The sequence below is a fragment of the Corythoichthys intestinalis genome, chromosome 1 (genome assembly GCF_030265065.1).
Source record: "Corythoichthys intestinalis isolate RoL2023-P3 chromosome 1, ASM3026506v1, whole genome shotgun sequence".
Lineage (NCBI taxonomy): Eukaryota > Metazoa > Chordata > Actinopteri > Syngnathiformes > Syngnathidae > Corythoichthys > Corythoichthys intestinalis.
This window is the reverse complement of record NC_080395.1, coordinates 75,215,055-75,236,358: the sequence shown is the minus strand read 5'-3', so window position 1 is coordinate 75,236,358 and position 21,304 is coordinate 75,215,055. Positions and strand designations below refer to the sequence as shown.

At 40.4% G+C, this 21,304-nt stretch overlaps 1 protein-coding gene across 1 annotated transcript in view; it reads left to right on the top strand.

Annotated features, from left to right (window-relative positions):
* Nucleotides 1–316: 316 nt before the first annotated feature.
* The window catches only part of LOC130918044 (transmembrane channel-like protein 3), a 114,788-nt gene continuing 93,800 nt past the window's right edge, over nt 317–21,304 (top strand). The window contains exons 1-2 of the mRNA XM_057839916.1: nt 317–463; nt 20,069–20,215. Of these exons, the coding sequence (XP_057695899.1) occupies nt 342–463; nt 20,069–20,215 (269 nt within the window). The 5' untranslated portion in view covers nt 317–341. The remainder of the gene's footprint in view (nt 464–20,068; nt 20,216–21,304) is intronic.

The window sequence follows — 21,304 nt, the reverse complement described above, 5'->3', positions numbered from 1 at the left end:
CTTGCTAAAAGACTTACAAAATTCATGTACTTTAAAAAGATCTATTCAATTGAAAATGTAACACACCCCTACTACTCAATTGGCAACAAAATTCCTCTTTCATAATGTACACTTCCATGACTGTGACTGAAAACACAATTATAAGGGACAAAAATAAATAAATATATAAATAAATAAAAAAATCCACACAACCTAAGGCACAGTTACTGGCCCTTTAAGTGTACAGAACGTCACTGATTGGCCTGATGTTTAAGTGCATTCAATTCATCTGCTGAGGCAGGGATGCTTTGGTGGCTACACAGATCAGTTCCTTCCACACAGTCATACTGAGAGGAGATAACATGAGTACAGTTTCAGAATCTTTGGTCGGAAGTAGCCGATCTCTGTCTGCAGCCAAAAGACACAAGGGTGTCAGGAAGAATTCCAGGAGGATTTATTCAGCCTTCCAGGATCATGACCAGGGGTGAGTGAACAGCAACAATAATTATTCTCTGCAGATAAGTCCACAAAATGTATCCACTAAGACCAACAAGGGGTGCGTTCTAAACTACAAGTGGTCATGCAGTGATTTTATAACCTCTATGATATTCATGATCCCTGTCTTTGTTGTTATTGTAATCAACTACATTCTGTGCTCTATATCTCGAAATGAAAAGACACAGATGATAATATTCAATAACTGAAAATAGAGGGTATATACATAAATAAATATTACATGAATATCAAACTATTTAAAAAGATGACGGGAAAAAAGTCATATTTAGTTCGATTATTAAGTCTTTCATAAACGATAAAAACATTGAAATAATGGTTTCAAAAGGATAGCAATTATGTTTGTCAGTTTTACTGGCCTTTTAAAATGAGTATAATATGAATAAAAATGGGTACATATCATTTTACAAATTTATGTTCATTAATTTATGAAAGTAAAAATCACTCAAACAAAATACTGCTTACAATTTTTATGTCGGAATTAAATTTCTCATCTCATGACTCACCACTTAAAAAAATGTCATAAAATGTTGATAGAAGAGGCAAATTTGTACTTTTTTTCATCTAACGAAAGAACATTTATTCATTCTGTCTTTTACTACTTGCCATTGGCATAGATGCATGTACAAAAACATTTAGTTTTTATAAATACAATCCGATCCCACCCCCCAACACACACACTTGTAATAGGCTCCCAAATATCATTATGTCATTGTTTGCGTTTGTCACAAAAGGGTAAACTGGGGCACTTACCGCTTTGCACCCTTTAACAATGCTTTTGGGTGGCTGTTTCATGCTTAATTTGTCCCTTTTCTTGTGTAAAATACAGTAAGTCAAGTTTGTGGTATTATGCAAGGGCGTAGTTTTGGTCTCAACGTTGGGAGGGACGCTTTAACCTCACAAACTGCATGTAGACATTTTGCTGCGGATGGGACATTAATAAGACCAAGCAGATTGGGTGAACGGGGGTCAGGGGTACATTGCTCTCAAATATGCTGATGAGGTTCCTACATAAAAAGGAAAAAAGTCAAATTGTTATTTACATGGGAGAAAGCCATTTTTCAAAATGGGGGAACTTCCCTTTGCTTCATATAAAAGAAATTTAATTTGCAGTATATTGGCAGAAAACACAGAAAAGGCTTAAAAAGCAGTTTCTACTCTCGCACCCCTCTTTAAAACAAACTGCTGTATTTGAAGCCAAAAGAACTGTTGTGTTTGATAGAACAATATGTCTATATGCTGCCATAGCAGTTTCATGGCGCATTAAACCCTTGAATTATTGTTAATTTGTCCGTTTTACCCTGGAGACCCCTGTTTACAGACACAACTGCTTTTGTTTCAACCCAGCCATAAAAAGAAGATAAGTAATTATATTTATTATTCGATATATCCATCATTTTTGGCTTAGAAACATTATTTAGTTAAAAAACAAACAAAAAAATGACTTTATAAAATTATTTAGTCGCATATTTTAAACTTTTAAAGAAATTACGTCACAATAAAAAAAAAAAGGTGTCTGTAAATAGGTCACGGATATCTACCTCTAGCTATCGCTTAATTGATTTTTTTTTTTTTTTTTGTTCTGTCGCATTTTCACGGATATTTTAGATGATAAATAATCAATCCAAACAAAGAAAAATTGAAGAAAAATAAAACGTGTAAATGGGTAAATATTTTAAAAAGGTTACTCCTTGATGTCTGTGATTTCGGCATTGTGACCCTTGTTATATTATCATGTTCACCCATAAAATCCCCAAAAAGTCTGCTGTGGCCATTCACAGCTATGTCTTGACACTTGATAATCCATGTTTCACGGAGTTTTTGGATTGGAACAAAGTAACTAGATAATATCTAGTTAAAATCATGGCGTCTTTAATTATGCTCTCTCATGCTCTCACGGAGGCAGCATGTTGACATGTATTTTTGTCAGGGTTGTGTGCGTGTGTGTGGGGTGAGGGTTGCGCAGTCTAGTCATCAGCCAATCCAACGTGCCTTTGAGGGGGAAAAAATGGACTGGCACATTATACAGTGGGGCAAATAAGTATTTAGTCAACCACCAATTGTGCAAGTTCTCCTACTTGAAAAGATTAGAGAGGCCTGCAATTGTCAGCATGGGTAAACCTCAACCATGAGAGACAGAATGTGAAAAAAAAAAAGAAAATCACATTGTTTGATTTTTAAAGAATTTCTTTGCAAATTAAAGTGGAAAATAAGTATTTGGTCACCCACAAACAAGCAAGATTTCTGGCTGTCGAGGAGGTCTAACTTCTTCTAACGAGGTCTAACGAGGCTCCACTCGTTACCTGTATTAATGGCAACTGTTTTAACCCATTATCGATATATAAGACACCTGTCCACAACCTCTCAGTCAGTCACACCCCAAACTCCACTATGGCCAAGACCAAAGATCTGTCGAAGGACACCAGAGACTAGGGATGGGAATTGATAGGATTTTTACGATTCCGATTCCATTATCGATATTGCTTAACGATTCGATTCTTTATTAATGCTCTTATCAATTCTAATTTGGGGAAAAAGAAGAACAAACGTTTTGATTGGCGTCGAGTTTGTTTAATCAGAAGTCACAACCTTACAAACTCACAATGAGGTCATAAGAAGCCCAAAGCCTCAATATTAACTGTGGCAATAAGTGGCAAATGCACAAGAATGTGTAACATTTTACTGAAACATTTTTCTAATAGAAATAAATAATATTGGTATATATTGGCATATAGGTCGTTGGTCTGCCGTTAGCAATATGTTTTAAACTTGCAGGGGTCCCCAAACTTTTTCAGTGAGGGCCGCATAACTTTTCCCTTCTCTGATGAGGGGCTGGGGTCAGTTTGTAACAGAGAAAGGGTGACGATTGCAGGAGTGCCTAAATGTAAACAATTATTGCTTTTCAGAATGCGACAATCAAATAACCCTTTCTGGATTCTTCACGGAACAAAAGTAGATAAAATAAAAATAATAATTTAATAATAATAAATAATTATAACACTATTAATCAAATAGATAATACCCAAATTACCCTCTCTGAATTCTTCACAGAAAAAGGCCAGAAAATAAATAACACTATTGAGAGGAAAAAAAAAAAAATTTCAAAATGCTCTCTGGTATTGTTCAGGGGGCCGGACCAAATGTCGGGACGGGCCGTATCCGGCCCGCAGGCCGTAGTTTGGGGACCCCTGTTAAAGTGTATTATTTACCAGTATATTGAAATGCATGCCTTTTAGTTTTTATGGTGCTGTCACGCTCAAGTGGGGGCGCCCTTGCGCTTCCTCACGCGAAGAAGAATGCGCTCACGTGAAGAAGAGCGCACTTACACGCGAAGAAGAAGAAATGCCGCATCCAAGCGAGTTAGCGAGTTAGTGAGAGAGGGAAAGGCTGCTACGACCCTACGTTCTTTGTTAATGTTTGTAAAATATCTACAGAGGCAACGCCTGTATGTATCATCTTTTGTGTTGTTGTTGTGTGTTTCCACTCGCGATTGGACACTTAAATCCAGTTGTGTAGTGGTTTGAACGATGTGCTAATGCTAGCGAATGCATGCTAACCATTTTGTTATTACTGTATTAGCAGCTAATCATCGCTGATTTACGTTGATGCAAACCTGTTTGTTATTGGGGACGAAATTGATTTGTTTCATTTCTATTTTTAGTTTCACTCTTCAAGTGATGGTTGAATAAAGTCAGCAAATTATACCAACGTCTTCTGTATCGTCGTTTCGGAGTTTAGCTAGCTGTATAGCCAGGACTAAGCCTTAGCGTCTCAGTGACGACAGTGCAGTCTATTCCCTCCCAATGCAGTTATCTCCACCTTCCCTCCCGATGCAGTTATCTCCACCTTGCAATGATTGCAAGTCGTTTTGTTGTATTTTTTCCTCGTGAAGTGAAGACACACTTTCGAGCGTTTGAACCTACGTGCTGTCATTGTTATGTTTGCGGCTGCAATGCTCGTGCTAAACCATCGTAACCTTTCATTTTCACCCTCTTTCCTGGTGAAGTGTTGCCAGACTTTGGAGTGGGTGGTTCTTGGCCCCATGTTAGTTTGATGCGTCTGGACAACAACACAGTCACGATGCAATATGCGCCTTTAGGAATCGTTAAAGGGATCGTTAAGGCTTTTTCATTGTGATGTCGAGGCCTCAAAACACTAGGAACCGGTTCGGAATTGGAATCGGATTTCGATTCCCATCCTTACCAGAGACAAAATTGTAGACCTACACCAGGCTGGAAACAATGACTCTGCAAAAGGTAAAACGCTTGCTGTAAAGAAATCAACTGTGGGAGCAATTATTAGAAAATGGAAGACATACAAGACCACTGATAATCTCCCTCGATCTGGGGCTCCATGCAAGATCTCACCCCGTGGCGTCAAAATGATAACAAGAACAGTGAGCAAAAATCCCAGAACCACACAGGGGGACCTAGTAAATGACCTACAGAGAGCTGGGACTACAGTAACAAAGGCTACTATCAGTAACGCAATGCGCCGCCAGGGAATCGAATCCTGCACTGCCAGACGTGTCCCCCTGCTGAAGCCAGTACACGTCCAGGCCCGTCTGCGGTTCGCTAGAGAGCATTTGGATGATCCAGAAGAGGAGTGGGAGAATGTGTTATGGTCAGATGAAACCAAAATTGAACCTTTTGGTAGAAACACAGGTTCTCGTGTTTGGAGGAGAAAGAATACTGAATTGCATCCGAAGAATACCTTACCCACTGTGAAGCATGGGGGTGGAAATATCATGCTTTGGGGCTGTTTTTCTGCAAAGGGACCAGGACGACTGATCTGTGTAAAGCAAAGAATGAATGGGGCCATGTATCGAGAGATTTTGAGTGAAAATCTCCTTTCATCAGCAAGGGTATTGAAGATGAGATGTGGCTGGGTCTTTCAGCATGACAATGATCCCAAACACACAGCCAGGGCAACAAAGGAGTGGCTTCGTAAGAAGCATTTCAAGGTCCTGGAGTGCCCTAGCCAGTCTCCAGATCTCAACCCCATAGAAAATCTGTGGAGGGAGTTGAAAGTCGGTGTTGCCCAACGACAGCCCCAAAACAGCTTCTCTAGAGGAGATCTGCAAGGAGGAATGGGCCAAAATACCAGCAACAGTGTGTGAAAAGCTTGTGAAGAGTTACAGAAAACATTTGGCCTCCGTTATTGCCAACAAAGGGTACATAACAAAGTATTGAGATGAACTTTTGGTATTGACCAAATACTTATTTTCCACCATTATTTGAAAATAAATTCTTTAAAAATCAGACAATGTGGTTTTCTGTTTTTTTTCCCCACATTGTGTCTCTCATGGGTGAGGTTTACCGGTGTTGACAATTACAGGCCTCCCTAATATTTTCAAGTGGGAGAACTTGCACAATTCGTGGTTGACTAAATACTTATTTGCCCCACTGTAAATAAATGATAATAATTATAAATCTAAGTCTGAACATAATTAAAATACTTTAGTTAATAATGGTAGGGTCAATTCTGTCCTCAAAGCATATGGGAAGACAATCTACCTATTTAACTGAAGGCATTATATAATGCAAGTAAGGGTGCTTTTAAGTTGGTGGGGACAATTTGAGCATACCGAAAAGTTGGTAGTGTTATGTCCCTACCATCCATATGCAAACCTATGCCTTTGGTATAAAGTCTGTGGTATGAACATTGTTGTAACAATAACAGCTTATAGGTTTTGCAGAATTGGATGTACAGACAGGGGTGAAAGTGACTAGAATTTCTTGCCAGAACTCCCTGACATAAAGACCACAGCCATATTATTTATTTATTTTTATTTTTTTGGGGTGGGGGGCAGACCTCCTAAAACCACAAAAATGCAAAGAAAGCTGCTTTTGGCAGTTAGACTTATAATACACAATAAAACACAATTGGTTTTATACATGCATTGGGCGTTACGTTTACTGAAACAAGGCATACATGAGAAACTAATTATCATTAGAAATTGTTTTTTGTTTTTTTTTCAATAATGTGCAAAATAACAGTTAACAAAAACACCATACAGGAACCACAACATTCATCTCATTTTTATTTTCCCTCATTTCTTCACATCTAAATGCAAAACTTCAATTTTAACTACCGTATTTTGCGGCCTATAAGTCGCACCTGAGTATAAGTCGCACCAGCCATAAAATGCCCAACAACGAGGAAAAAAACATACATAAGTCGCACCAGAGTATAAGTCGCGTTTTTGGGGGAAATTTACATGATAAAATCCAACACATAGGAGAGACATGTCATCTTGAAAGGCAATTTAATATAAAAATAAAATAGAGAACAACATGCTGAATAAGTGTACAGTATGATGTTACATGATGCATGAACAACGAAATGCGACTATACTGTCCTCACCAGGACGCTATGGCTCGGTCCTGGCTATACAGCGAGCTAAACTCCCAAATGACGATGCTGGACGTCCGCATAATTTGCTGAATCAATTTCGTCCTCGATACCAAACAGGTTCGCATCAACGTAAATAAATGATAATTAGGTGCTATTACAGCAATGACACAAACGGTTAGCATGCGTTCGCTAGCATTAGCACATCGTTCAAACAACCACACAACTGGTTCTAAGTGTCCAATCGCCGGTGACGCGCAACAACAACAGAAAAGATGATACACACAGGCATTGCCTCTGTAGAGATATTTTACAAGCATAAACAATGAACATAGGTTCGCAGCCGTGTCTCTCACTCTCTCTCTCGCCCACTCGCTCAGAGACGCTGCGTAGCTGTCTGTCTTCTTCTGGCGTGTTAGTGCTCTTCTTCGCGTAAACAAGTGCGAGTGCGCCCCCATGTGGGCGTGAACAACTAAACAAACTAAAAGCATGCATTTCAATATAAAAAAGTCTATAATACAATTGAACACACATTGCCAAAGGCAGAATGCGAACGTAGCTACTGTATTAAGAGTTATTCAAATAACTATAGCATAAAGAATGTGCAAACAAGTTTACCAAAACATCAGTGTCTCTCCAAAACACCAAAATAACATGTAAAATGATATCATAATGTGTTAATAATTTCACACATAAGTCGCTCCTGAATATAAGTCGTACCCCCAGCCAAACTATGAAAAAAACTGCGACTTATAGTCCGAAAAATGTGGTACTTAAGAACATATGATGCGTAGTACACTAAAATTGTAGATAATGTAAACATTGACTTAGATCTTATTTAAAAAAAAAAAAAAAAAAATGTAACATACATGAACAAAAATAAGTACAAATGACTTACATTATGCACAGTTAAATGGAATATACAGTATTTTGAAGATAACACATTAATATTATAACACAATATTGACTTTTTTATATTATAAGAAAATAAATAAGTTGCCTAACATAGGTAAATGAACAAAATTAAGTCCAACAGCGTCAATCTTACTTAGTCAGTTGCATGACGCACTATTTATTATATATTGGGTGTGTTAGAGTAATACAAACAGTCAAACAGTAAATACGAGAAAAGATACTATTCCCTGGTGGATTATATTAAGTGTGTTACAGTAAGAGAAATACAAGAAACGATACTATTCTCTTCAATGCACATTAACTACATTCAACAGACAAGCATTTCTGGACCTCATTGTAGTAAAAAAATGTTTAAATAAAACCCTATTGTGTTCAATCTCACTTTAGTTATATTTGTTTTATCATAAGAACTGTGTGTAATGATTAATGTATCCTTCATGAGACACATTTGAGAACATATACACAAATTAATTTTAAAAGATTGTTAAATTTTTTTATTCTATTATATGAAGGACCACATAATGCTTTAAAATTAGGGCTGTCAAACGATTAAAATTTTTAATCGAGTTAATTACAGCTTAAAAATTAATTAATCGCAATTAATCGCAATTCAAACCATCTCTAAAATATGCTATATTTTTATGTAAATTATTGTTGGAATGGAAAGATAAGACACATGACGGATATATACATACAACATACTGTACATCAGTACTGTATTTGTTTATTGTAACAATAAATCCACAAATGGCATTATTAGAAAATCTGGCTGCGTGCTGCTCCCGCCTGACTTTATTTATTTCTATCCAGTCGCCCTCCCACGAACCAAATCCCCATCTACCTGTGATACATTACCGACGTAATCTACTTTTAACATTAAACTGGCAAAGTGGTTTTCTCCTTTGTGCCCAAAAACACTCATCCAAACCCTAGCCCTTGCGGCTAAGCCAAGCTGCTAGCTTGCCCGGCTAGCCCACCCGGCTGCTAGCATCAATCCTCCTGACGCCTTTCCAATCTCATCGGGTCCATCTTTTGTGGGCCCGCGCCGGTAAGTGCTGTCTCCTGTCGACCCGAGTTAGCCCCAGCGACGTTCACCCTCTCGGCGCCGCGGACCCCTTGTTTGGGGTCCTCGCGCGTAAGTTTTGCCCCTTCCCACTTAGCTAGCAACCACACTGCTAGCTTACGTCACTCTGCGTCATCCTCTACGTCGTTTCTGCCGGAGCCTGTTTTTCCCCTCTCCTCAGATCTCATCTCTCCAATGGGTCCGCTTACCTCGCCTCCCGATTGCAGCAACTGTCTTCTGAAATCCAAGATGATCGCCGAACTCGAACGCCGTATCTCCGATCTTCACTGGATCAGGAAAGAAGAGGATCGCCTTGATTCGGTGATCGCGTTCGGCCCTGGTCCCCCCGGATCTTCTGTCGACCTAAACTCCACGATCCCACTGCCTCGCCTTTCTACTGTCAGCTCCACCATCCATGTAACCCCACCAGCGACCGCAAAACAATACGTCGTCTCCGGCCCGGTGATCTCCGCCATCCATCCCACCTCCCCCCCAGCTCCGATCCAGCAGCCCTGCATTTCTCCTAAACCCCTGACTGCTCCATCCGTCTCAACTGCTTCTCGGCTACCTTTGCCTCACCCGGCTCCGCTCGACCCCCCAGACGACGACTTTTGGCTAGTGCGTGGGGCCAGGCCAAAACGAGCGACCAAGAAGCCCACACTTATCCGCAACCCAAACCATAAAACCACAAAAAGTTCTACCCCTTCCCAAAAATCTCGGTCCCCAGTCCAACCAAACCGACCTGCACCCACGATTGAACTAAAAAATAGATTCGACATCCTCAGCTCCGTCGATTTCCCCCCGCTTTCCATTACTCCAATCTGCCGTTCTCCACGCCGCACTGAAATTCCTACTTCCAACATTACTTACCAACCTCCAAACCCTCACAACACTCAGTTGATAACGTCCTCTGACGCGACATCTCCTCGCCCCTCGCCCCCACGATGGCTACCCCACCTAGAGAAACAGCGCTCGCTTCCCTCTCGACCCCGCACACTTTTTCCGCCAACCACTGCTATCATTGGAGACTCTCTTATCAAACATACCCGTTTTCTAAACTCCACGACTTACTGCTACCCCGGCGCAAAGATCGCAAAAATCAACGACGTCATACCAAATTTAATTTGTAGTCTCCCTCAATCCATCAGTCGCCTCATCCTACACGTCGGAAGCAACGACACAGCTCGGGGCGCGTTCGATTCGCTCCGGCATGACTTTATCGAGCTGTTCAATAACCTTAAAAACTGCGGTAAATCTATCTATATTAGCGGACCTATCCCCACTCTTGGACTCGGCGTGCAGCGTTTTAACAGTCTTTTACAGCTGCACTCATGGCTGCTAGCCGCTTGCACTTTTTATGACTTTATTTTTATTGACAATTATAATACATTTCAATACCGCCCTTCTTTTTATCTTCCCGATGGCCTACATTTGAGTACGCTGGGCACCAGCGTGCTCGCAGCTAACTTTCACTACTTTGTTCAGACCGCTAATCAGAAATCCCATCCCGACCATGCATGACAATTGGCCAACTGTGCGCTCCACTGCCCCACCCATTTTTGCGGCTTTTCTCCCACTCGCTCTCCTCCTCTCTCCTCTCAATGCGCTGCTGCCCCTGCCCCTCCCTTTCCGACCCCATTGCCTTCGCATTCTCCCTCTCTCTCTTTCGCTGCACCGTCACAGCATACCACTGGCCCTAGCTCCCCCACCTGGAACTTTTCGCCATTACACTCCCACACTATTGTTTTTCCAATTCCAACCATTATTAGTGTATGACCCACGCGTGCCCATCCTACCCGCAAAAGAGCAAACATCAACAACCTATCCCATATTAAATTAATGCCTCCGATCCTTCCTCATAAGCACACTGATACCAGTATTAAATTCGGCTTGCTCAACATTCGCTCTCTCTCAAATAAAGACCATCTTATTCATGACCTCATAAGTGACCATAAACTGGATATTCTCTGTCCAACCGAAACATGGCAGCAGCCCAAGGATTTCACCCCACTGAATCAGTCTACTCCACCTGGATTCACCTTCACGTGTCAACCACGTAACTTTGGTCGTGGTGGCGGTATTGCATCCATCTACCGTGATAACTGGAGGTTGCTACCTGTACCTGATAGCCCCATTCTCACATCTTTTGAATACTCCGCCTCACTCTTTGCCTGGTCGTTCTCCCACAACAATTACCACTATATACCGGCCGCCTAAACCTAACAAAGATTTTCTACTTGATTTTTCACAACTGGTCATCCATCTTTTTTCCCTCTGTCAAACTATTATCATCCTTGGCGACTTCAACATTCATCTTGACAATCAAAATAATCCCTTCACAAAAGATTTCATCTCTTGCCTTGACAGCCTCGGTTTAACACAATGCATCAACTTTCCCACTCACAACAAAGGACACATTTTGGACTTGGTTTGCTGCTCTGGCTCCACCCCTTCTGACTGCACACCCCACCCATTACTATACTCTGACCACTCCCTAGTTACTTTCAGTCTCAAGATCCCCTATTCAAAAATTATCCTCCCCAGATCAATTTCATTTCGCAAGACCGAGACCATTAACACCCAAGCACTCTCTTGTGACATTGACAACCTCCCTCCCACAAACTCCACCATTTCTCCTGCCGATTTAGTGTCCCACTACAATACCCATCTCCACTCACTCCTGAACTACCACGCCCCCCTAAAAACCCGTTCTGTTTCTTTCACCCAATCCGCGCCCTGGTTCACCCCTGCTCTCCGCCTGTTTAAGTCACGAAACCGTCAGCTCGAACGCCTGTACAAGAAAACTGGACTATCAATACACAAAGAAATGTACTGTTTATACAAGGACCAAATCAATGCAGCCAAATCAACTTACTATTCCAGTCTCATCTCAGCTAATCAACACAACTCTAAAGGCCTGTACTCACTTCTAGCCAAACTCACTAAGCCTCCCGATCCACTCCCTCGTCACATATTTTCTGCTAATTTTTGTGAAGCCATCCTGACATTCTTCTCCACGAAAATCACTGACATTCACCAATCCCTGACCCACTCCGGAGCTGCAGTTTCTGGGACTGACCCTGTTCCCTTTCATGTTCCCCTCATTAGCACCCTCTCTTCATTTATCCTTCCTTCAATCCCGGCTATCTCTGACATCATCACCAAATCCACTACCTGTCACCTTGATCCTCTTCCCACTGCCCTCATAAAAACTTGTCTTCCCTCAATATTCCCCCTCATCACCACCATCATTCACTCTTCACTTACATCCGGTGTAGTCCCTCCATCCCTCAAAACTGCTTCCATCACACCCATTCTAAAGAAACCTAACCTGGATCCCACCAATTTCAATAACCTCCGCCCAATATCCAACCTACCTTTCATTTCCAAAATTATTGAAAAAAACTGTTGCATCCCAACTTCATAACCACCTAATTACCAATGACATTTACGAGCACTTTCAATCCGGTTTCCGCCCCCTCCATAGCACCGAAACAGCCCTACTTAGAATTACAAACGACCTCCTCACAGCATCCAACTCCGGTTTATTATCAATTCTCGTCTTCCTCGACCTCACTGCCGCCTTCGACACAATTTCCCATACAATCCTTCTCGACCGACTCTCCTCCATTGGTATCACCCACACACCCCTTTCCTGGTTCACTTCCTACCTGTCCAACCGCACACAATTCGTCAAACTTGGCCCCCATCAATCCAGTTCCCTCCCTGTCTCCTCTGGCATGCCCCAGGGCTCGGTCCTGGGGCCGCTTCTCTTCATCATCTACATTCTACCCCTCGGTTCCATTTTCCGCAAACACAACATTCACTTTCACTGTTACGCGGATGACACCCAGCTCTACATATCCTCAAAACCAACCGCCTCCCTCCCACCTTCCTCCCTCACCCTCTGCTTAGATGACATTAACTCCTGGTTCTCCTCCAACTTCCTCTTACTTAACAGCTCCAAAACAGAAGTCCTCTTGGTTGGTACCACCGCAACGCTCTCTAATGTCCATAAGTTCTCTATTACAATCAACAATTTACCGATCTCTCCTTCATCTCAGGTTAAGAGTCTGGGTGTCATCCTCGACAGCACACTTTCCTTCCGGTCACATATCAACAGCATCACCAGATCAGCCTATCTCCACTTTCGCAACATTTCTCACCTCCTCCCTTCTCTCACCCGCCATACCGCTTCCACCCTGGTCTGTAATCTAATAACCACCCGGCTCGATTATTGTAACTCACTGCTCTTCGGTCTCCCTAATAAGTCCCTCCAGAAACTGCAGCTCCTCCAGAACTCAGCAGCACGCCTCATCACACGAACCCCCGCAACACACCATATTACCCCCATCCTCCGTCAACTTCACTGGCTTCCCGTCAAACAAAGAATCAATTACAAAATCCTCATCATCACCTTCAAAATACTCCATGCCTTGGCCGCTCCCTACCTTTCCGAACTTCTCCATCCAAACAATCCAACCCGTTCACTTCGCCCTACCACTTTTCCCCCCCTCTCCGTCCCCCGTGTCCGCCTCTCCACCTTTGGTTCCAGAGCTTTTAGTCATTGCGCCCCCCAGCTCTGGAACTCCCTACCCCCTGATCTCCGCAACATATCTACTCTATCACTTTTCAAATCTCGACTGAAAACACACCTGTTCACTCTATCTTACCCACCATAACCCCTAGCTGTCATATTTTTTTACCTCTTTTTATTGTGCTTTTAAGTTTTTAATCCTTTTAATACCTTTTTATCGTACTGTAATTCCATGCCTCTTGTGAAGCGTCTTTGTGTATCTGAAAAGCGCTCTAGAAATAAAATGTATTATTATTATTATTATTATTATTAACATTCTTTCTGTTTAAGTGATCCACAGATAGAAAGACTTGTAGTTCTTAAATGATAAATGTTATAGTTACAAGTTATAGTAATTTTATATTAAAACCCCTCTTCATGTTTTCGTTTTAATAAAATTTGTAAAATTGTCAATCAAAAGTACAGTTAATATAATAATAAGAAGAATAAAAATAGAGTGAAAAGTTTTACGTGTATTTTGCATAGCTAAATTGATATGGAATGCCAGTTTATTTAGCATTGACACTGTGTGTCAGAATAGGGCCTCATTACTATAGACTGAAGTGCTTTTCTTATTGAGAACATTATTTTTTTTTGAGCGATAGGAATATTATTTTTGTTGTGCTTTCACTAAACGATACTTATGTTTGTTGTGAAGGAGAAGCTTATGCCAATAAATGGCGCGCCTGTGTCCACTCGCCTTTACTGTATAACATATACAGTGTGGAGAACAAGTATTTGATACACTGCCAATGGGTTTTGGCAGTGTATCAAATACTTGTTCTCACCACTGTATCTGTACATATCCTACCCAAAATAAAACAAGAGACACTTAATTGCCACTAAAAGAAAGAAAACTTACCGAAATATGTGTGGAGCACAAATAGCAATTTGCATTGCATTGTGAATACAGCATAAACGTCTCACAACTACTAATTCTCCCACGTTAAGAAGACATAACATGAGTATGGAACGGCGCTGCCCCCAAGCGGCAGGTGGCATTCTCTTCACTCTTAATGTCCATAAACGGCCTCATTGTAATGTTTGAGGCAATATGCCAGCGGGTGCGTTAATTGCGTCAAATATTTTAACGTGATTAATTTAAAAAATTAATTAACGCCCGTTAACGCGATAATTTTGACAGCCCTATTTAGAATTAAAAAAAATATATATATATATATATGAATTTTCTGTTCATTATTTTTGGGGTCAGGCATTATGGGAATAATGTAGAAGATGTTGTGAAACTCCCAATGAGAGCAAAAAAAAAAATTAAAAAAAATTAAAGCCTCTTCAATTCTTTCCTTTCCCTTAAATATCTGATCAATTTTCTGTTGCTTTGCCCTTTTTTAATTGCAATCATTCAACAAGCTTGTTCTCTTTTGGTTGTCCCAGAAACATGTGAACCAATCAGAGCTAACTATCCATGCTGATCAAATGTCAGTATGCCAGCCAATTGAATGGACAATTGGACTTGAGAATGTTAAACTGACATTATTAGATTGTTTCTTCTTGTAGATACATTTGTTCCCGGCTCACTTTCACCCCTGTGTAGAGATGATTGTGAGCAGACAGCCATACTGCATCAAGAGTTAATGCTTTGTGGTTGGATATCTCATGAACATACTTGTGGAGGAGGCAGTAACCTAAGGCACAGACCTGTAGGTGATGGGAGTCTTTTCAAACCATGAAACCTATGGAACTTTCTTGGGAATTGGGTGGAGATATTTCAGACCTTGCTGATGAGGTGGAAGCCGGACCTGCTGACCAACAACATGTAGTGTGCAAAGCAATGGAGGTAATTGAAGTTGTTGGTGTCATTTCGGCTCTTCGTCGCAGCACTTGATGAATTTATGAGCAAAACTGTCACTCGTCGTCCACTTGTTTAACCCGAGTAGTTGAAGTGTCACCTAGTGTGTCAGAATATGTTCACTGGCTCTCTGTCGATCGTTCATTTAAAATGGACCCGTCTTGGCTTGAAATGCTGGGTAACCAATCAGGTATTAGTGCCGCCCACTGACTTTGATGGGTGAGTTTGACAGATAAAATAAATTCATGAAGTGCTACAACACATATCCATGAAATAATTACAATTAAATAGTGAAATAATTATGGGTTTTTTGTACATTAAATGGGCTAATATTTTAATGAAATAATGACAAAATTCATGGCACTTGTATTTATTTTATTTCAACTTTAATTAATTAATGACACATTGAAGTATTTATTTAAAGATGCATTTATATATATCATTCTGTTCCAATTTGTCCTCTATACAGATAGTCCATGGAAAACTGGGTATATTATCATTTTAATTTCATGGTAGGAAATATGCTTTCACCATGAGAGGGAACTCATGGTCTTTGAACGGTTGATGTTTCATTTCTGTGGATTATTCTAATCAGAATTCGATTTTTTTAAAATTTATTTCTGGGCTTAATATGGTCATGTAATAAATTATAGTACATTATAATAATAGTTCATTTACATTAAGTTGTGCTGAGTAAAGAAATATACCATTGTTTAAAAAAAAAATAATCTGACACTGGAAGCAGTTACTTTCACCATATACCTTTTTACTCGAATTTGAGTAATTTTTGTGGATGATGACTTTTGCTTGAGTAGTATTATTTTGAAGTAACACTACTCTTACTTGAGTAAAATATTTGGCTACTCTGCCCACCTCTGATAATACATTTGTATTTACAAAGAGGGTCAGATTGTTGTTTAAACTTGCTTAGGTATAGTGCAGTATCTACATAATCCTGTGCACGACTCCATCTATTATCTGTAATTAATGGTAGTTCATAAAAAGTGAAGTCATTTGTTCAACAGGAGCAGTAGACTTTCTTTTTTAATTCCTTGCTAATATTTGTTAACAATTATTGTAACTAATGGGCTGATATTGATGGCAATATACGTCCAATCCATTTCAGATAGGTAGGTTGGCAGCATGGGCGTCGCCAGACATACTTCGCTGGGGCATGTGCCCCAGTATTGATCTGCAGAAAAAAATACTTTTTAGTTTTAAATTTACATAGCATAATTCACAGAATGCTCCTATTTAATATGGTCATATTACTCTATTCACTCCGTATACACAATCTGCACATGGCTCCTTAATATGGTCATCTATGAACGAAACTTTGGCTGTGATAGGCATATGAGTTGATATTTCGCGAAGAACTTTCGAGAGATATGCTGCGTTCATGTGCATCGGGAGATAAGTTCCTAAGTTGGACAATCTTTCTTATGTGTCGTAAAGTCATGATGTGGGATTGGTTGCTACAAGGAAGGGCAGCCTATTTTAATGCTCCAACGATACATCACAAGCTGAGTGACTGTTTAGCGCTTTTTATGGACACCATGTAATATAGAATATAGAATTTTTTTCGATGACTCCAACAACACATGAATGCAGCGTTAATATTACGGTGCGAGTGCCATACTCCAATCATACAGTCGACAGTGTATATGACATATTCCCACCTGTTTTACAGGTTAATTCCAGATAAACTGCCCATCCTTGTTGCTCGTTTTTACCTCAGTGTTGATGTTTGTTTGATTGCCTATTACCATGAATTGTGAATTGAAATGTTTCAACTTTATGTTTCAGGAACTTAACTGCGGTAAACTATTCTGGTCGCAAAGTGAAGTAGCAGATTGGCTGCCGTCTTATAGCTAACCGGCTATAAATACAATGACAATTAAATGCGATTTGAGAGAGAGGCTCTCACTCAAAAGCTTTGTCTAATATTGGGTTAATATGATATGTGGTATTTGAGCTGTATCAATACTGATGCTGTTTGTTTATATGACCAAAATGAATAGAATCAATCTGTATGAATTTAGTGCCTATCTTTGGGATATAACCAATTTTGTTTGTGTGCTCATCGTAATATCCAGCTGTTTTACAAGCACTTTTTTTTTTTTACTGCAGACCCTGTAATCTGTAACAAGATGTCTTTTTTTTTCTATTTGACTCAAACAGCAGTACTCTAACAAATGGATATTAGAAAGGTTTTTTTTTTTTTTTTTTACGGCGGCAAGGCATAGACTTCATAATATATTGACAGGGCGCGGGGCCCATTAATAAGGGGCCTATCTTCGTCAAAGCTGACCGAGTAGAAACACAGACAAAGAGCTTTTTACAATGAAAATTCTTGTGAATAAATGCTTGAATCCCTGAATTCTTTATAGATATTGTCAGGCAGTGGTGACGAGACGGACACAGTTGCGGAGTACAGGCAAAAAAAAGTTCTTCCGCTGGCATGCGGGGATGAGGAAACGTACAAACATAAAGCGTTCCAACGGAGGAATGAGTCAGGATGACTAGGATCCAAAGTTCAAACACAAAGCACTCCAAAAGGGAGGAAAGGCAAAAACATAAAACACTGCAAATGGTGGAAAAAGTCAAGATAACTAGGATCAAACGGTTCAAACACAAAGTGCTCCAAATGGAGGATAATATACAGGATAACTATGATAGCTATGGCGAGCAGCTGACGTGACTGACCTGAGAAGAAAGACACTTCTGCACAAGGCAAGGGAAATTAAGGCAAAATATATACACGAGGTAATGCGGAACATGTGGAAACAATAGGTGATTAAGTGACAAGAGGAAGGGCAAGTGTCCAGACACGAGGAGGGTGAAGCCCTCAAAATAAAACAGGAAACGTCACGACACAACTCCCCCATGACGTGACAGCTTTGAACGCAAAACGTCTCGAATCTTGTTAAGGGTGCGAGAGCAAGAGGGGATCCCAGAGTGGACACACAGTGTTGAGATGAGCAATTGTTTATTGATTTGCCATTCTTCCAGAGCCAGTTTGACCGCAAGGAGTTTTCGGACCCCTTTGCTGTAATTCTGTTCCGTGGGTGAGAGCCTGTGGGAGGAAAAACGCACACTGGTGGACCTTGCCATCGGTGGGCTGGCGTTGGGAGAGCACCTCGCCCATGCCCGTTTCTGAGGCGTCAACCTCCACAATGAACTGTAGCGATGGGCTGGACCAGCACCGGAGCAGAGGTGAAATGGCTCTTAAGGTCACTGAAGGCGGCGTCCGCGGCGTTGGACCAGAGGAAGGGTTTGATGATGGACGTGAGGGCGGTGAGGGGTGTTGCTATCCGGCTGTAATTGCGAGTGAACCTTCGGTAAAAGTTGGCAAATCCGAGAAAGCGCTGTAGTTCCTTCCTGTTGGAGGGGCGAGGCCAGTCCAGCACTGCCGTTACTTTTGCTGGGTCCATGCGTAGCTTCCCCTTTTCCACGATGTATTCAAGAAAAGCCGTCTCCGGAACATGGAACTTACACTTCTCCGCTTTTACGTACAGCCGGTTCTCTAGGAGCCTCTGAAGCACTTGACGGATATGGCTCTCATGTTCTGATGGCGTGCTAGAGAACACCAGGATGTCATCCAAATATACCACCACGAACCTGTTAATCATATCGCCCAGGACATCATTAACCACATTCTGAAAGACCACAGGGGTGTTAGTGAGCCCAAAGGGCATCACTAGATACTCGTAATGGCCCAGGGGCGTGTTAAAGGCCGTGTTCCACTCGTTACCCTCCTTAATACGGACGAGGCGGTAGGCGTTAAGGAGGTCTAGCTTAGTAAAGATGGTAGCCCCGTGGGGGGGGGGGGGGGGTGGGGGTGAAAGCGGAATCCATAAGAGGAAGAGGGTATTTGTTTTTAATGGTGATCTCGTTCAGGCCTCTGAAGTCAATGGTGGGTCTTAGGCCGCCATCTTTTTTACTCACAAAAAAGAAAAAGCTGGCTGATGTTAACTGCTCTCAGCTGTTGCCGCTCCACCCGTCCAACCTGTAATGAGCTAAAAACATGTACACCAGCCCCAGTTGGGTCAGGCCTCAGGAGAGAGGAGCGGAAGCCTTTACAGAATCTTGGTTAAAAGCAAAAATAAACGGGCAGTTAGCACTTATTTTACGTAAATACATTGAATGTGCTGCTAGTCCGTAAGCTAATGTGGCGGTCCCCATATCAAAACAAAGAGCAAAAGTCACTTTTTTACAGAAACTTGGCTGTGCCCCAGTATATTAGGACTAGTAACGCCCCTGGTTGGCAGTGATAATTCAGTGCCAGCACATCCCAGTTACTTAAGGGAATGGACGTCTAGGGCACTGAATGATATAGACACTGCTTTCTGTTTGGTAGTCAAGCTTCATCTAAAAACAAGGGCCAGACTGATTTCATGTCGGGAGCATTTCAACCATCCAGGTCACGCACACCACACCCAACCCAATGGTTCATGCTTTATACAGTATGTGATGCGGGCACTTGTATTCTCTAATTCGCAATCATTCCATGACTTCTAAAAGTAAGGATTTATTGACATATTTTGAGCCAGGTAAATCTTCACACAAATTTTAACAGTATACTAAATATTAGCTCACAATATCTTGCATATTTACATATCTACATTGAGTAAAAAATTTAAAGGCATTTGAAAGCTTTAGGAAGAAGAACTTCATTTCATTTAGAAGATTTTGTTTTTAAACGACGCGGCCAGGTCATTTTAGACCTCAGGCCATCGGAAAATGTCCCTGCCTGCTAAGAACTGTATCGAAATTGCATTAACAAGACTAAGTTCTGGGGGTAACGCCACTCAATCAAACTAAATACATAAATAAATCATTTAATCTTACTCTGCAGGTCCTCTAATGAAGAAGACAAAGTGGATGAAAGGGTGGACAGTGATGACCCAGAGGAGATGTTCCAGAACATTCAGTACCAGAAAGAGATCATTGCCAATATTCGGACAAGACCCTGGCCAATGAGACGCAAGCTCAAAGTCTTGAAGTAAAAGTTTGATGTTGTTTTTATTTATTTATCTACTGTATTTCTTGACGATGTTTATTTTAGTAAAGGTTATTTAACTCATTCTATGCTGGACATTTAAAAAGAAAGCTGTTTTTGAGGATTTTGACAGATGTATAGTGGTAAGAAAAAGCATCTGAACCTTTGGGAATTTCGCACATTTTTGCATGAAATCAACATCAAATGTGATCTGCTCTTTGTCAAAATCACACAGATGAAAATACAGTGCCTGCTTTAACTAAAACCACTCATTTTTAGCTTTTCATATTTCAATGAGGATAGCATGCAAAAAATGACAGAAGGGGGAAAAATAAGTAAATGAACCCTTTACCTATGGAGGATTAAAGAGCAATTGAAACCCAATTGTTACCAAACATTGTTAGCAAACATTTTAAGTCAGGTGTGTGCCCAATCACTGATGAGTGGTTTAAAGCTGCCCTGCCAACTATAAAACACACACCTGCTAAGAAATGTCTTGGTGAGAAGCATTGTCTGATGTGCATCATGGCTCGGTCAAAAAAAAAACAAAAAAAAAAACCTATATATATATATATATGTATATATATATATATATATATATATATATATATATATATATATATATATATATATATATATATATATATATATATATATATATATATATATGTATATAATTAAAATATATATATATATATACATACACACACACACAAGTATTTGATACACTGCCAATGGGTTTTCCCATTGACAGTGTATCAAATACTTGTTCTCCCCACTGTATATATATATATATATACATTAATCACAGCTTAAAAATTAATTAATCGCAATTAATCTCAATTAGAACCATCTCTAAAATATGCCATATTTTTCTGTAAATTATTGTTGGAATGAAAGATAAGACAGATGTATACATTCAACATACTGTACATAAGTACTGTATTTGTTCATTATAACAATAAATCAAGTCTTTCTACGGATAGAAAGACTTGTAATTCTTAAACGATAAATGTGAGTACAAGTTATAGTAATTTTGATAGTTTATATATTGTGACTAAATATTGCCATCTAGAGTATTTGTTGAGCTAA